At 29.5% G+C, this 19,336-nt stretch overlaps 1 protein-coding gene across 1 annotated transcript in view; it reads right to left on the reverse strand.

Annotated features, from left to right (window-relative positions):
* Positions 1–19,336, reverse strand: part of LOC107440890 (uncharacterized transmembrane protein DDB_G0289901) — a gene marked incomplete in the record, with an annotated part of 26,918 nt that overhangs the window by 2,031 nt on the left and 5,551 nt on the right. The window contains 10 exon segments of the mRNA XM_071182268.1: positions 1,807–1,851; positions 3,169–3,213; positions 4,496–4,549; positions 6,768–6,803; positions 10,601–10,660; positions 14,174–14,500; positions 16,712–16,804; positions 18,582–18,629; positions 18,751–18,798; positions 18,924–18,969. Coding sequence (XP_071038369.1) covers positions 1,807–1,851; positions 3,169–3,213; positions 4,496–4,549; positions 6,768–6,803; positions 10,601–10,660; positions 14,174–14,500; positions 16,712–16,804; positions 18,582–18,629; positions 18,751–18,798; positions 18,924–18,969 — 802 coding nt within the window.

Raw genomic sequence — 19,336 nt, forward strand, 5'->3', positions numbered from 1 at the left:
TTCTTTCTATACCCAACCTTAACAGGGCAGACATAAATTGAATTTCGACAATGCAACCACAGTCACCTCAGCTTATCTTGATGCCCTGGAAGCTTGTTTTATTTATATGAGTGCTAATTCTTTTGTTAACGGCATTAGTTCCATAGCGGGTGGATTTATAATCTATCTCTCCATTTATATATATTTATATATCTCCCTCTCTCCATAATTTACCCTGATTCACTCCTCTGACGGCCGCTGTGGTTTTTCCTGTTCTGTTTTTCATCCTTTTTTCCCTCTCGGCTATTGTGATTTTTCTACTTTTGCTTCCTACCTTCATTTTTAAATTTTTCGTTGGCAACTTTTCATTTAAAATTTCAAATTACTTTTGCTTCTTCTCATTCACGTCTTGAAAATGGGTACCTGTTTTTTGGAGCTTGGAGCATGTCAACTGTTTTTTTTTCTATTTATATATATCTTTGAAGGAAAGAAGTTTTTAATCAATTAATAAACATGATGCTTTTAAAAACCATACGTATATAAGCATGGTATACTGTGAAAAACTTGGATTGCGTTGAACTGTAATATTGTTCAAATAAGCAGCTACTTTGGCACAGTCGGTAAAGACGTCGTTCACGCCACTGGTTGCAGAGCTGGGAGTAGGGAGTTTGATTCTGCAACAGACAAAACAAGCGACGTGTGCACGCAGCAAGTTTCAAGTTAAAACTGTCGTGGCTGAAAGTCATAGCGTAATTTGTGATGTGTAAGTTTGGATCGAGAGCTGTACCAGTTCAGACTAGCACTTCCTGTAACAGAGAAGGCCTACTCAAGGGCCAATTTAATAGTCCGACGTAACAAACATAAACTGAGCACTGGGGAAAAATTAAGAACGATGTCACCACGTTCGGGCTACCAAACTGCGCAATGGGAGGGATATAAGCAAGATGTCACAATGTTCGGGACACTAAAGGATCAGATTTTTTATTTATGATAACCCTTGTGGCGGCTTTCTCTATTCTAGGGGGTGTTATTCACGCGCTGTCCACGTCTTCTGAACAGCGTCAAAATTACGTGCCACTTCTACCATAATCGTTAAAATTTAGAGTTTTAAAAATAGGTCAAGGTATTTGGCAATGGTTGGGTGATGTGTGATACTTTAGAATGGTGTTTAGTTGAAATAAAAATACATAATATAGTAATGAAGTGTATAGTAATAATACAGTAATAAGATATATAATAAAATGTAAAATATAAACAGTAAATAAAATGAACGAATTTTTATAAATTTAAGTTCTTGCTTTTTGAATGATTATTGTGAATTCTTTTTTTTTTTTAAATTTATGAGTGCTATTGATTGTTGTTATACGCGATCCCTCTATCAAACTGATTAGTTACTCGAAAAAGTATATAAAATTGCTTATAAGTGTCCCGAAAAAACATAAACACTATAAAATGAGTAAATTTTCCAGGCCTACTTGTATTTTATTCTATAAGCACATGCAGGGTAGTCCATAGCCACCATTCATTATAAATAGTCTCAGAATTTTTATTAAAAAAGATAAATATTTTCCCATTAAGAGAATTTTCAATTAAGTGAGAAAAAGGTTTTCGAAATATAACGAATTATTAGCGAAATTAATCAGAGTAAAATAGGGGCTAAAATAATAACAACACCCAGTTAGTTTTAATGAATTAAAACTATTCAGTATCTTTCGCTTTATATTTAGTTAAGCATTAAAAAAATCCAGTTAGACGATTTAAAAATTTCATTGAATGTTTAGTATTTTTAATTTCTTAAATGTAAGGAGAACAGATATTTATATTTACCATTATTATTACTTGCCGCTGCTGATGAGGATGCAGCAGAGCCACCTGTTAGACAAAAAGTCGATTAGAAATTCATTGAGAAGATCAACGTCAGTAACAATGACAAAGAAGTTCAATGTCAGTAACAATGATAAAGAAGTTCAATGCTGTTCAATAACACGCATAAAATGTTCAATTATTCAGGTTAAAGAGTTGTTATGTTTACATAGATACATATCTAGTTAGATATATACACCGAAGAGTCATTACATTATGACCATCCTGCTAATGACATGTAGGACCACCTTTAGCCCTCAAAACTGCTAGCCCCCGCCTTGGCATTGATTCCACAAGGTGCTGATAGGTAGTCTGAGGTATCTGGTACCAAGTGCTCACCAACTGGTCCTGCAATTCCCTCACATTCTGAGGGGGTAGCGTGGTAGCACGAATTTGGTTTTCCAAGTAGGACCACAAATGCTCTAGGTGAATTTGGGGGCCAAGAAATGACTTGAAAGTCACTGGAATGTTCCTCGAACCGATCCATGACGATTCAATCCTTATGACATGGTGCATTATCCTGTTGGTAAACACCATCCCCCGCAGGAAAAACTGTTGCCATGAATGGGTGAACCTGGTCTGCAACTATGTTCAAGTAACTTGCAGACGTCAGGGATTGTTTTATGAGGATTATGGGTCTTAATGTGCCCCAGTAAAACATTGTTCCTGGGCGAGAAACCATGAAAACCTGGGCGAGCCCACTGTTATAGATGGAGGGTGGTCACAATGTAATGGCTCTTCGGTGTATATATATCTAGTATATAACATTTCCGAATCCCTGTCAAGCATTATTGAATGTAAAGCATATTTTGAAAGTAGATGATTTAAACAATAATTCTTTTAATATTTCTATTCAATCACGTTTTAATGCATTAAAACTGATTAAAACATATTTTCTTAATAGTAATTTACATCCAATTACTATTAAATTACGAAGAGGATAAGCGTAAGTTCTTTTTCAATTAATATGAGAACTAAATTGAAAGTAAATGATACGTATTAGCTTTAAAGAATTGTCTACATTTCGAGCGATTTTATTCCGCTTACATTTAATCATTTGAAAATTTAACCACAAAATAATATTCTAATATGCTAAATAAATACAAACTGGAAAGCATATTGCCGAAATTGTGAGCTATAAAGATTAACTATAAGATTAAACATTGGTTAAGACTATAATCCAGATTATTTTTTAATATTTAAAATTTATAAATATTTTACTAAGTAAAAATTTGTCATGAATATCTATAAATAATTAAAATAATTTTGCATTTTGGACCAGCCGGAAGCAATTTTTGGGGTTTTCACCTATGCTTAAATGCTTACCATTTCCATCACTTGCCGCTGCCGATGATGCTGCAGCTGAATCACCTATAAAATTAAAATTCCATTTAATAAAACATGTCTTTAAAGATTTTTTTTATATGTCTAACAAGCATCAGGGTACAGAAAACTGATATTTAAACTCAACGTATTCTACCAAACACAGGGTTCATGTAGAGTTGGAGATGAATAAAACAGTCCTTTACACCAAAAATTTATTAGCAGAATCTTCCAGAAAATACTCGTAAATTAGAGCTCTAATGCAGTCATAAGCAGACTAATACTCCCTCTACTCTGCTCTGCGAGGCATACTCCTATTTATATAGACCTGACTACGGGACCCTGGAACTTTTGACGTGATTCTAGACAATTCCCGTATATTATTCTTATCCCTTCGAAACTCGAATTTTCCGGAATTATAATTTTGTCACCAAAATAGTCGCCAAGTCACTAAAATTATCGCCAATTCGGCAAAAATGTCACCAAACCGAGGTGTACTATCCAAAATGAAGGTCGCTGGTTTTTATAAACAAATAAAAAATTTATTATTAAGAAACAATTACAAAAATCCAAAATGAAACATTGAACACGCGAGAGGTTCGAATGCTTCGAACGACAAACTACAACTACATTTTACAATTTCTTTTCAACTAGAAGGCGTTGCTCGCTACAATAGAAGAAGCTCAAAAGAAATGCATTAGGTGTTTTTTCCCTCTATACTACGTTAGAATAACGCTACTTTCTTGCGAATTTTCTAATTAAACTGCTTATTTAGAGTCCGTCTGAAATATTTAGCCCCATAACAAAAGAATACCCACAAATTTATACACACATTTACAAATACATAGCAGTATTATTCTAATATACCAAATAATTAGAAAACTGGAAACCATATTGAAAGAATTTGAGAGCAACTGTAACAACTATAATTGGTAAAAACTACACTATAAGCAACTTTTTTTAAAAATTGAAACTTATAAACGTTTTATGAGGTTAAATTTGTCACTAATACCTAAGAAATAATTAAAATAGATATTTATTTTTTTAAGTTTGCGGACCGGATGCTAATTTACAATTCAATGGCCTTTAACGACTCTCTCTCGTTTTGAAGATTTTTTTCTTCGCTGTAGTTGGCCATAATTATAATTCCAGCTTTTATAACTTTTAAAATTTGTTTCCTGAACGAAAATAAAAGTAAAAAATTATGTTTTCTTTATTTTAAGAAAGGCTAAACAGGAGAGCTGGTCGTTAAAAGCAGCTGGACTGGAAATTTGCGAGCCAGATAGCTGCAGGCAATTTTGGTGGTTTTCACCTATACCTAAATACTTACCATTTTTACCATTTCCATTACTTGCCGCTGCCGATGATGATGCAGCTGAACCGCCTATGAAATAAAAATCCCATTAACTAAACGTAATTATCCCTCATCGGTTAATCCCTCGGTTAATCGGTTAATCGGTTAATCCATCGGTTAAATCCCTCATCGGTTGTTTATAGTCTTTATCATAAATTTGATGGTGCAGAAAACTATACAGGGGGATACTATGATCAGGGGAGGAGTGGTTAAATATAATAAAACATGTACTTTTTAGTATAGGAATGTATCGTATTTATATACTAAAGCAAAAATGACACGAGAGAATAATGTGTTTATTTACAAAATCAACGCCAAGTGCTTATTTGCATCAATTAAGTATTTACATTAAATACTCACAATAGTGACCATTCCATTCCATACGAACTATAAGAGATTGGCTGGAAAAACAACTGATAGAGGGCGGCTATTAGAGTTACTTGGGTGCTACTTTAGTGATGGTCACATCCGATGGTCACCTTTTTCGTCAGATTTATCTAGCAAGGATTTTGCAAGGAGCATCTGAAAGAGTCGTGGTGGCTCTGGCGATAGAGCATTCTCCTCCCAATGAAGAGACCCAGGTTAAAATCCCAGCAGAGACAAGTTGATGCGAATTCTGGTTGACGTAATATATCCTCAGTAATAGGCAAGGCATGGGTTAGAATCCCCTTTGCCGTCGGGTTAACCGTGGGAGATTTTAGTAGTTTTCCTCTTCATGTAACGGAAATGTGGTTATTTACACCAAAAAGTCCTCTACTAAAGCCAGTTTGTCCCGATGCTTTATCCAGGAGTTTCCTAGTCTTCTGGGTTGGGTTCAAAATTACAAGGCTACGGAGTTGAACATTGATAGTTGCACACTCAGAATTGAAGTCGACAGTTTAACGCCGGTTGTAAAATAAAATAAAATAACGAAGAGCATCTGTAGGGCATCATTTACAAGACTCCAATAGACTCTGGACTTCATTGCACGACTATCCATTGTGGCTGCAAACTTGTTGAAATTGACTATCATTGTTTAACGTGTTTTCCAATTCCTTTCATGATGTTACTAGGCATGTATTACTATTGGTTATCGCAATTGTAGACATTTATTGTGAATAATATATTGGTTCGAAGAAGCACTTTAAGTTGATTTCGTAAAAAAAACACATTATTTCTCTCTTGTCAGTTCTTGTGTTTGCTTGAATACGTCACTTTAGATACTACGTTCATATAACAAAATGCATGTTTTAGTATACTTAATCACCCATCTAAATTCGTCTCATGATCTATGATGACAGAATCACGCTGTTTATTCACATTTCCATAGAATTGAGTTAAAATATTTTTTGAAATTTTTAAATTTAATTTCAAATTTTGTTCAAGCAGTAAATGTCTATACCGAAAAAAATTGTGACATAAAACTTTGACTAAGTCTCTTTTTTTTGCAATATATTTTTTTTCTTCTTAAAGATAAAAATTTTTGGAAGGACGATTTTATGTATTCAAACTTTTTGAAATCTAAGTTTTAATTTAAAATTCTTGTTTAAAAAATAAAATCTGCGACTCTTTTTGAGAAGATAAAGTTCAGATAATACAAATATTGAAACTTAATTTAGTTATGCTTTTCATAGAAAACGTGAATGATTAATATTAGTGCTAAATAAATAACATGTAACATGCATAAAATTAGGGCTAAAGTAACATTAGGGTAATAGTAACATGTAAAAAATTAGGGCTAAAACACAAAATAGTTTAGCATTAGAAATTAACTTTAAAGCTATTTGATAGTGCAATTTTACCGTTATTAGTAATAATTTTCTAAAATTATTATTCAGTTCTAAATAGAAAGTTAAATACAAAATGGAGGAATTTAAATTATAATATATAAAAATAAATTTCAAATTACAAGGAAAACTCTAGGGTACTTTAAAGTTATTATAAAATAACTTATCCTTTTATGATATTAAATTTAAATTGTATCTTATAATCTTAATTTGAAATTATGATTGTTATTCCAACAATTTTAGTTTTAACTTTAATTAACTTCTGTCTATATTACTTCACTCTTATTGTAATTTCTATCTGTATTAATTTGAATATTAGTTTCAAGTTATGTTCTTTTGAATTTTAATTGTAAATAATATTAATTTAATTCATAATTCCAAAATAAATTCATTTGAATGCTAATTTGAAATTAATTATAATAATTAGATGATATAAAAATTATAACATGAACTAAGAGAAGTATTTAAGAAAAAATATTTACCATTTCCATCAGATGCTGCTGATGAAGCTGCAGCAGCTGAAAGTACAGAAAAATATGAACAAAGATAATAATCTCATAAAGTATTTTGAACAAGAGTATTTTGAAAGTGGTCAACCTTAAAACTTTACAAGACAATTATTTCCTGATTCTCTAAATGAAAAGTTTCGAAAGCTAAATCAAAAGCGGGTTTTTGAAAAAAGCGTATGCATGATTTTTTATTTAATTTAAAGCATTGGGTACATGCTTTATAAAAGTGTTTTTAAAGATTATTCCCCTCTCTCTACATTTTCCTATTATCAGGATTAGCACAAATGATAGTACAATAGAATTGTGTTAAACTATTATTTTCAAATTTTGCACAAGCAATAAACGTTTATACGAAAAAAAAAAAAACTCGTCCTCCCTTTTTGCAGAATATTTTTAAAATTTTGTTTCTAAAAAAAGATGAAATTTTTCGGAAGAACGATTTTATATATTCAATATTTTTTAAATCAAAGTTTTAATTTAAGAAGTTTTTTTAAAAAATAAAGTCTAAAAAAAGTTTAAAAAATAAAAGCTTTTTGTGAAGATAAAGTTCAGATAATACAAGTATTGAAACTTAATTTAGGCACAGAAAATATAAATGGTTAATATTAGAAACATGCATAAAATTATGGCTAAAATAGAAAACATTAAAACATTAGAAATTAACGTTAAAGCTATTTGATCGTGCAATTTTATAGTTATACTTAATAATTTTTTAAAATTATCATTTAGTTTTAAATGGAAAGTTTAACTAGATTTTAACTATTTCTAGACTATTCCATAAGGATTTAAATGTTTTTAAAGAGATAAATACTTTTTTTCCTTGTTAATATTACATTGCCGGATCTTCATTTAGGAAACCACTTTAAAAAAGTATCTAACATTTTACTCTTTGTGAATAGAATATGCATCTCAAGGCTTCGCGATTTTACTCCTCTCCACACTTTTCCTCTCTCAGTTACAATAGTTTCAACATATCTTGCTTTTTCACCAGGCCAGTATATCTGAACTTCTAACTGAAACGTACTGTCATTGGAAAAAAAAAACAAGATTTGCCGAAACCATGGAAACTGTGAAAGGCGAAGAAATCGCGTAACGTTTAGACGCCTATTATATCGATCCTTTCTTTAATTTATGTAATCAGAAAAGAAAATAACACAAGGATTAGCACATATAAGGAGCTCGATTTTAAATATTTGTATTTTCGAAACTATTACACACATTACAATACATGATACACATTATTTTTCATTTAAAAGGGATAATGTGATCGTTTTGCATCATGAAAAAAATCTTTAATCTGAACATTTTGTAGATTGACACTGTCTGTGGTTCCGAAATTCTTCACGAATGAATGCAGCAGTGGATCATAAACAGTGTCTTTGGTTCCCGGGTAATCAGTGATTTGCTCATAATCACATGGTTATGATGATCCTCAGTCCTTTTTTCATGTAATTTCCTTTTCATGGAGTTATATAAAATATCATTAAGACAGAGTGAAATTACGAAATGTGTAGGGCAAACGTGATTACAAATTAACTTATTTCGTTCTCATTAATGTTTACCGTTAAACGTCAATGATTAAGCATCTGTAACTGAAATGAAATAACCTTAAATTTTACTTTTCAATTTTTGTGAATCTTTTATTGTTATATGAGTGATAGTGGAACATATAAATATTTGAAATAATGAAATTCATTTATTCTAATCCTTTGTTACCAGGAGAATTATATATATCATTAGGGGGATTACTGAAACCAACTGTGATTAAACTTTAGTGATTAATCCCAAAATTAATAAACATTTTCTGACATTCAAACATAAGAATTCTAAACAGTTATTTCAGCTTCATTATTAAGAAGCTAATGTCATACTTAGATTTCCAAAACTAAAATTACTTTAATGAATAGTTTTAAGGTTGCTATAATTCCAAATACGGTTGTGTCGAATTTAAATCAGTGTTACCTGGCATTGGATACTGGGTAAAATTGGCTGGGTTTGGATACCCGGAACCCAGTCTAGACTAAAAACCGGGTTCGGATACCCGGTACCGTGATGTGAAATTTTTTCGCCGCTTCCTAGTAATAAGCAGGTAATGAAAATCTAGCTGGACCGGGTACCTAATACATCTTGAATCAAAGCTCTATTAATATATTTTAGTTTTAAAGGGACACTACTGAATATAAGTAAATGTTTTTATTATAATTTATTGCATTGGACATGGGTATTTTGAAAATACTAAAGAAATTAAAAACTTTATCTAATTCAATATTTTTTTAAAAATTTTTTTGATTGAATAATTACGAAAATTACCGTTTAAGCAAAATTAACATATGAGCTTAAAGCATGTTGTTTATCTTATGATTACTAACACTGTTACAAATTTCTCGGAAAAATTGTTATATTACCATACTCAAACAAAGCAGTCAAATTACCATAAATAAGACGGTATTCAAACTTTTAACTGTGAGAAAAGTCAAACCGTTTATTAACTGTTTTCACCTAATACGGTTAAGCAACCGAATTTTATTGCACCAACTAGGCCTACCTAATCACGCGACTTAGCTCCTGGCAACTAGGTACATATTATAGCCAAGAGGGATAATCTATCAATCTTGCCGATAAACGGGGTTGACAACGCAATATTTCCTCCATTCCCTTCAACATATGAAGAGTTTTTAGTGCCCTGCACTTCCCAATTCCTTTACACTGCATTATTAGAATATGATACTCTCATCCACACATAGATGGCACTACCATTAAGCTGTTTAACAGAAAAAGGTCTAGTATTTCCTAATGATCACGATAGATGGCACTACCAGATACATTAAATATGCCACATTTCTAGGCTTGGCTCATATGACAACTCAACCACAACCTAAAACCAACGTCTATTGCCTAGCATAACCTAACTCCAATGTTCAAATAAATTTCATTTTCACGATTTTTAAACCATGCTAGTTGTAAATGGTTAAAAAACAGTATAGTTTTATATTTATGTTTTTTTCAACCGTACTGTAAACCGTCTCAAAACCGTAAAGGTAAAAAGTGTTATTTACCGTAAACGTTGCGGTTAATTGGATAGACAGACTGCTGCCGCCTATTTTACCATAATTTTAGAACGGAAATTTTAACGTTGTAATCATTAAACTTTTGAAGCCATTTGTTTTTATTTTCACCGCAATTTTTTTTTTCTGAAACTACACTGATGTTGAACCATAATAAACCACAATATTATGCAATTTTCCTCCAATTCAAATTGCACCTAAATGGCAATTGGAACTAAATTGAATTGGAATTGGACCTTTATTGGAGCTTTTATTACCGTATCAAAATAAGGTGTTAAATTGAACCATACATCCGTTAGCGCTGAACAGTACTATCGTACAATTAAGTTTAAGATGGTTTAATTTACACGACAATGTGGTTAAATTTGGGGACATATTGTAGGTACAGTTAACTTAGACAAGATACTGTAAATTTGTTGTGTCTATATTGCGCACTCTATTTCTCTTTATTTTCCACATTTAGTGAAAAATATTATGCAAATTCGTTCGACTTACATACTTTATATGCGATAAAATGCATATAGTCCTAAAAGTTTCCTTTTGTTTATTATTAATAATACACTGATAAAAAGTTTAAAAATTAAATGACTTTTTTTTAGAAATTAAAACAGTATTTTAAAAATACGATAGAAATTTGGTTACATAATTTTCATTGTTTTCAATTTTTTACTTCCGTGTCCTTTTAATGAAATATTACTTCTATTAGCATATTATTAAAACACTCTGTTCTTTAATACTTACCTTTGTCATTATTTCCATAATCATATCCACCATAATTGCCAAAATAGTAATCATAGTAATCTAAGATAAAAAGATTATACAAATGAGTTTTTTTGTTGATTAAAATTAGATATACGAGTAACTCAAAAGAATATTGTTTTAAATAATGTAATCGTTAAATAAAAATCGTCTTAAAGGATGTAAAAAAAATAAAATTAATTAATCTTTTTTCGGTTAATTAATTGCCAAAATAGTAATCATGGTAATCTAAGATAAAAAGATTATACAATTGAGTTTTTTTGTTGATTAAAATTAAATAGACGAGTAACTCAAAAGAATATTGTTTTAAATAATGTAATCGTTAAATAAAAATCGTCTTAAATGATGTAGAAAATTAAAACTAATTCATCTTTTTTCGGTTAATTAATTGCCAAAATAGTAATCATGGTAATCTAAGATAAAAAGATTATACAATTGAGTTTTATTGTTGATTAAAATTAAATATACGAGTAACTCAAAAGAATATTGTTGTAAATAAAATAATCGTTAAATAAAAATCATCTTAAATAATGAAAAAAATTAAAATTAATTCATCTTTTTTCGGTTAATTAATGGCCAAAATAGTAATCATAGTAATCTAAGATAAAAAGACTATACAATTGAGTTTTTTTGTTGATTAAAATTAACTATACAAGTAACTCAAAAGAATATTGTTGTAAATAATATATTCGTTAAATAAAAATCGTCTTAATGTAAAAAATTAAAGTTAATTAATCTTTTTTCGGTTTTGTAAATTAAAGTATAATAGCTAGTCGGAAAAATCTTGCACTTTGCAATTCGTTGTAGTATTTTTGAAATGGTACAGGAAGCAGTTTTAAGATTTATTGTAATGAGCCCGGGTACTCTTGGGCTAATAAGAAAAGATATCGTTTCTTGATTAATTATTCTATTCTCACCACATCTGTATTTAAAGCGTCTGCATATTACATAGCTCATTGCTATAAGCCTTAGCCAATTCAGGTTGAATGCTTAAATTTTCGCGCGTTCAATGAAAAGGAATTTAGGGCTTATTATAATATATTTCAAAGATTTTATGCTGAATAGTAAGTACTGGATATTTTTTCAATTAGCCTAGAGCATTACAAAGTGATAGCAGCATTTGGATATAGCTGGATTTTTTATTTAGCTTTCTACATATATGTATCAATTCTTCGGTTATATATATCTAGTATTTATGTAATTAACATTTGAACGTATATCTTCATTTTTGATAGAACATTTTCTAATTTAGATGTATACTTATTTCATAACATTATTTTCTTTTTAAAAGCCACATGACTGGAGTTTTTGTCCACATTAGCCCCAGGAAAAAGGGTTGTTATGGGCAAATCATAAAATTAATTATTAAAATATTTTGCTAATTATTAAAAAATAATTGTTGGAGACAGTGGGAGCGCTCCGTGTCTCGAAACTTTTAAAAATGTAATCAGTCTGCCGACTTTTCGAACAATCTAGTTCATAGTTTTTAGCTGACGTCTTAATTCTTTATTTGATAATAATTTTTTTTATCAATAATTCAAACGACTCTGTGAAACGAAAAGAAAAAAAAAACCATAACCGAAAGCATTAAAATTTTAAAAATTACTTATATTCAAGTCATGATACTCAGAACTTAGGAAATATTCTTACTGGATAAGCTTCAACCGTTCTAATTTGAATTAATAAGATTCTAAAATCTCTTGAAGCATATTTAATACTAATTTTCAATTCTATAAAAAATTTCAGTTGGCTGAGAATTAAAATAATCATCCCAATTAAAAATTTGTTATTCAAATATTTTGATTAACATAAAATAATTCATTAATAAAAAATAAGGGAGCATCTCCATTGTCCTGTCTAAAATTTAAACTGATTTAACTTTTTAAACTTTTAAGTACAATGATTTGCATCACATCGACGCTTTGCCGTAACTCCATATTACATCAAAGTTTACAGTATTCGCTCCAAATCAATATTTGCATCTTGACAAACATGAATGTAAAGCTAATGCAATTGTAAAAAAATCTTCATCGATGGAAACTTTTAATAAATTTAGATTAAAAAAAAACAAACAGTATAATTAGTTATTATCATACTTTTTTTTAATATAATTGTATTAAAACTGAAAGACTATCAGTTAATTTCTAGTAATTAATTTGTTAGGCATAATGATATAGAATAATTTCAAACATGAATAAAGTTTAATGTAGAAAAAAATTATTGATAACTAATTTTTATGATGACAGTGCTAAATTTTGCCTTTATGTAAAAGTAAAAATCAAAACCGTTAACTGAATCTGAGATAAAAGAGAAATAGCGTATGATTTGAAGTGTAAGTGTAAGTAGGTGAGTTTGTTGCTTAATATTTAAATCAAGACAGGTGTAAAGAAAAAAAAAAAAAATCTGTTTTACGCTTCGAAAGCTTTCCATTTCAAATTATGAGAAATATTTTGTTAGATTCGACAATGCATATGTTAGAGTGTAGATTGAATTAAGAAAACTCTTTATAACGTTGCAAAACTACATTTTCCAATAAACACAAATATTAAGAGATCGGATAAATCTCAATTTGCAGCAATGTAATGCGTTAATTAGTTTTGTAATGTGCAATAATGTAATGTGTTGATCAGAATTTACAAGATTCTCTAGATGTGGATGAGGAAATAAAAGCGATTTGAATCAGAAAACGTGAAGTCGAAAAGGAAAAATGGAAAATAAAAGTGAAAAACAAAACTGGGAGAACCACTGTGACCGAGAGAGGCAAATCAGGGCAGGATGCATTTCCGCTCGCTATAGAAAGGTGGGGAGAAGCTTATTGAAGATTTGTGATTATTGTTTATTGAAGCTTATTGAAGATTTGTGCTCTTGTTCTTTCACATTTTCACTCTCGGCTACCACGATTTTTCTAGTTCTGTTTTTTTCTCTTTATTTTCCATTTTCTTTTTTCGACTTCACGTTTTCTGTTTCAAATCACTTTTATTTCCTCATCCACACCTAGAGAATCTTGGGAGTGGAAGCCTCTTTTTGAGTGCTCGAAATACGCCGATTTTTATTACCCTCGTCAATATTTTGAAGAAAATGAAGTTTTTAACTCATTAAGTTATAAAGAATAAGTTAAAACCATGATATACATTGCATCAAAAAAGTGCTATACATTTAGACATCTTTCGATTAAGAAATTAGATATCCTTAGTTTCTCCTTGTAAAATTGAAAATTTTATTGATATTGACTTATTTTATGATCTTCATCTATTTTTCTGATATTTTTCCCCAATTATTTCTGTCCGCTACACTTTCTGGGAATAATTCATTTAATATTTCACTTGTATTTTGAACAGGTCTTAATATTTTTTTTCAACATTTAATTCTTTAGATTCTGTTGAGTCTGAATTCTTTTTTAAGCGAGAAAGAAGCCTTGTTCTGTATTGTTTTTCTCTGAACATGTATTGGAAATGACCTCCAAAAAGTAGAATTTTGTGACTTGTACAACGAAACTGTAATAAATTCAGATTTCTACGATGTTTTATAAAAATTAAATATAACACATTCACATACCATTATCATCTGGTGCACCAGTACTTCCTTTATTGTCACCATTTCCTCCCTTTTTACCATTATTTCCGTTGTCATTTCCCCCATTTCCATTGCCGCCATCCTTATTACCTCCATTATCTTTGTTCCCATCGCCATTGTCTCCGTTATCATTGTTTCCACCATCATTACCTCCGTTATCCTTCTTTCCACCGCCATTATATCCGTTATCATTGTTTCCACCATCATTACCTCCGTTATCCTTGCCTCCCTGATTATTACCTTTATTACGATCGTCTCCACCATTACCATTGTTTCCACCGTTATCACCTCCTTTGTTGGCACCTCTACCTGCAATCGTAAAGATATATTCTCAGCAAAAAATAAAATATCCAATTTGCAATCTGAGGTCATTTTTTTCAGCAAAATTTTAATATCTAATTTTTTTTGAAAACCTACTACGTTAAAATGTTGCAAATTTTAAAAATTTGCAATATAATAGATTTTTTCGAAGATTGTAAAATTTTGAAACGAAGACAAGAGTGGAACGGAGTTTATAAAATTGCTAACAGTTATAACAGTTCAACAGTTATACGGGTTACAGATTTGAGGAAGATGTAATTAACTTAATGAAATTTCTGTGATTTGTTGTAGTAGTAGAACATCATGTTTTAAATACATCGTATTCTTGCATACAGCGTAAAGAATATTCAATTTATCGTGAAAGTTTGGTCGCTTTTACAATATTCTCAAAAAATCAAGTTGCTCCAGATAGTAAAACTTTCCTACATTAGACGTACAGTGCAGAGATGAATAATAATAATAATAATTTAATAAATAAACAAAACCGCTGAATTAAGTTTTGTCGGATGATCAGATTTTAACGTATTAACATTCAAACTCAAAAATTAATATACAGTATGTAAATTTATTTGTGCTGAAGATATTTTGAGTTACAATAGCAAAGACATAACGTATTTTCATCGAATAAAAATTTTTATTCTTATTTTAATGTATTCTGATTTTTAGAGCTCAAAATATGACTGATAGCTGCGATCGGAAGTACATAGCAGTTAAAATTTTGAACTTATTGATGATAGTTTTACTTTTTGCCCTCTTAAATGGTTCTCGAACCATTTAAGCAAATAAGAAAAATATAAGGTTTTTCTACCCTTTTTTTTGAATTTCGAGATAATTTCAAGCAAACAAATTTATAATTATTTATTATTTCTGATACTTGATTTAATAACCTTTGAGCAATTTTTAATGGTAAGGTATGTAAATGTTTGCAAAATTTCAAATTACGTAATTTTACACGATAACTTCTGAATTGTGGAAGAAATAAGTAGAATAGTTTCTGAGAAATTCTTAATGTGAATAGTCGAAATTCTTTTTATTTATTTGAATCTCATAATTTCGAAGTAAATCAATAAAAAAATTTCTGTATGTGCAGAAAATAAGTGCTGAACAGGGCAGGTTTTCTCNTCCCTATACGTTTTGTTATATATATATATATATAATGCCATATTTATGAGTTACAAATAACGATATGAAACAAAGTAATCAGAGTTAAAAATGTTTATGAACTGTTTCAGATCAAATTGCCCAGAAATTCATTTACTGTAATATTTTTGCAAGGCTCGTAAAATTAAAAGCTGTACTAAGTATATAAACAATGCATGAAAATGTTAGCGAAGACTATGTATTTGTGTCGCATTCCAGACTTTAAAAACATCACTTTCTTAACGAAATGACATTTTCAGATTGTAACAGCTGCTATAGGTTACTTAATAGCGTTTGTTAAGTCCATTGCTTAGAGATGAAAGCGTTTTGCCTTCAGGCACTGAGAACATAGCTCCAGGTCGTAGGATGGAGTAAAAATCTTAGAAAGTTAATTAAAAAATGTTAATGTATTCTATAGTTAATGTTAACGTATAGTATGTTAATGTATTCTAATTTATTAAACTTAAACAAACAGTAAATAAATGATACAATTCAGTTATTTTAGATTATAAGTGCATTAATATTCATATCTTGTTTTTAGGGACATTTTTTAGATAACTTATAAGCTGTAGGAGTAATTTTCTCAACATAAATTTATAATAAATTATTTCTTAGAATGTTAGCACGTATCAAATACTAGGCTGGTAATGTAGTCTTTTTTTAAATTTAATTATTAATTACTTGTATGCAATTAATTAATTTGCTTATACAAACATTTTTGACAGATAATTTTTTTTGTTGTAAACTTTGAAAACTTGATTTTATAAATACCATAAATAAAGCAGTTCTTTCTAGAACTTCAAATACTTTTTAGATTTTGATATTTTCTTTTTATAAAACTATTTTTTTTACATTTTGTACATTCCATTTGTACATTCCAGACATTCCATTTTTTTATATTACTAAACAAAATAAAAAAAAAAATTTTTAACTTCGATTTTTATAAATTTCTTTTAGTTGTTTTCACACCATTATTTAGCTTTATTACATAAAATATTAATGAAAACTTGGGACTTAAGGCTTTAATGGGTAAAATCGAAAAAGTAGCAAAATCCATACCTAATCCTCGAAAAATCCAATCCCACCTATTTCCTCCACCATCGTTTCCAGATGCTGCTGCACTGCTACTGGCTGCTTCAGAATTTTTTCTCCCTGCAACAATTAATAAAATAATAGTCTTGAACCCAATTTACTAATTTTTTTATTTTTTTCTCCAACATTTAGGTGTGAAAGACAACGTTTAAAAAAAAGGCTGAACTCTATCGAAACCTTTGTATAAAAGATTGACCTTAACCAAATCTTAGGTATGGGAAACATTTATTTAGATTTTAGAGGACACTACTTACCCTGTAAAATCAAATTATTTTAATTCGATGATCCGTCACATTTTCATCTTAAAAAATATGTTGCAGTTGCCTTGGTAACGAAAGAATACGAGAAAACATATTTCGGTATTAAATTTAGTTGATAATTTTATGATATAACGATGATATAACGTAAACAGATAACTGTATAATTGAGATATCCTGTTGAAAAAGATATATGTCAATCATTTTGTCTAAATAATAAGCTAAACACATCATGTATCCGTAACTGCCTTTAAAAGGCTAATTGGCTAATTTAAATAGTATTTATAGTAACAGTGAAATTTCCGCCATTTAAACTAAAATTTAAATAATTATTCAGAACTTTTTTAATAATTAATACAATGTTGGATCTTCATCCAGCGAAATCAAATCCATTTAGTATATAAAAAGTACATGTTTGAATATTAAAATAATTTTTGGCTGTGATAAATTGTATTTAATATTTTAAAACAACTTAATCTATATTTTTCATTTCATGTATTAGTTTTAACAAGGCATAACTAGAATTATTGTCTTATAGTAACAGGCAGCTTCAACTGTTGTTCAATCAACAGTTTCATTGCGTCATACAAAGATGTATTAGAACAGTCTGATACGTGATATTTAAGATACTTGTCTAATTCTGCCTTGGAAAGACAGTTTTCATTGAAATTAATTAATTTGGTTTACTAAAATCTTTATTTACAGAATATTTTAAACGGCGTTAGTACCGCCTAAAGATTCTCTCTAGCAACCATTTAAGTATTACGTAGTAAAGGGGGTAGTATCGTTAAATATTACAAGAAAATGTTGGTAAAATTACCGTACTGTATGATAATTACATTTCTGGCAAAAAAAAACCCATCATATTTCTGGTTAATAAAATTAAAATATCGGTACTTAAACCAGTAATTTCGTTATTTCTCCATTCAAATGGTAATGGTAAAATTACCAAATTTTATCATATTTACCAATTTTTATCACACAATGTAAAAACGATATTTTATAGCTAATTTTAATTTTAAAAAGAATTTGAATTTTTTTTAGATTATAGTACTTATTACCAGACATTCATTAAGAAATACAAAACTGAAAAGTAAATTTTATCGAATAGTTCAGGCCATATTTTATTATCATAAAATCATGATAAAATTACCAAATTTTATCAAATTTACCAATTTTTATCACACAATGTAAAAACCATATTTTATAGCTAATTTTTTCAAAGCCATAACTAAAGCATTTCACTAAAAACTGCTGAGTTTTTTGATGTTACCGTAGAGCTAAAAACAAGGTAAATTTTACCATATTCTGTTAGTTTTAATAATTTTCAACATAATTTTTCTTTTCTTCTAAAAGTAGTGCTGTTCTTTAAGAGGTTGGCTACCTATGAATGTCTGAAGGAATGTATTCCTTAAACTAAAATTTATTTAGAAAGAATACAGCAAGTGGGTGTTTTACATTCTTCAGATAAATACTGGATATGAGTGATTTTTAACGGAGATAGATGTCCGTTTAATAATATACATTTAACTCTATTTTTTTTTTAAATATCTGTTCGAATAAATTAAGCTTATTCTCACCGTTTCTATCTGATGACGCTGCTGCTGAACTTGCTGCTGCAGAGTTATCTAAAATATTGTTTTACATTAATCATACGAAGGAAAAATGGAAATAAAAATGAGATGAGAATATATATATATATTGAATTTAATAATTTAAGAATATTGAATAATTTAAGCTTATTCTCACCGTTTCCATTTGATGACGCTGCTGCTGAACTTGCTGCTGCAGAGTCGTCTAAAATATTGTTTTACATTAATCATATGAAGAAAAAATGGAAATAAAAATGGGATGAGAATATATATATATATATATTGAATTGAATAATTTAAGAATATTGAATAAATTAAGCTTATTCTCACCGTTTCCATTTGATGACGCTGCTGCTGAACTTGCTGCTGCAGAGTTACCTAAAATATTGTTTTACATAATAATATAAGGGAAAAATAGAAATAAAATGAGAATATATATATATATATATACACTGGTTATCATAAATTAAGGAAAAATCACAAAAATAGCGATAGCTCTTTCAAAAGTAAGCCAAACCGTGCAAAATTTGCATATGTTGTCCACTAAGAGTAGCTGAGTAAAATTGCAATATGCAAATTAGTGGCGCTGCACTCGGCTTACGTCATCTGCCTGGAGCATAAAAGTCCAAGTTTGAGAGAAAGCACACAAATTTTACTGTGATTGCGACATTGAAAATCTGAGATAGCCAATTCGTAATAATGACCTCTAGGCATCATTTGCCTGAAGAACTACGATGGAGAGC

This window comes from Parasteatoda tepidariorum, chromosome 6, assembly GCF_043381705.1.
Source record: "Parasteatoda tepidariorum isolate YZ-2023 chromosome 6, CAS_Ptep_4.0, whole genome shotgun sequence".
Classification (NCBI taxonomy): Eukaryota; Metazoa; Arthropoda; class Arachnida; order Araneae; family Theridiidae; genus Parasteatoda; species Parasteatoda tepidariorum.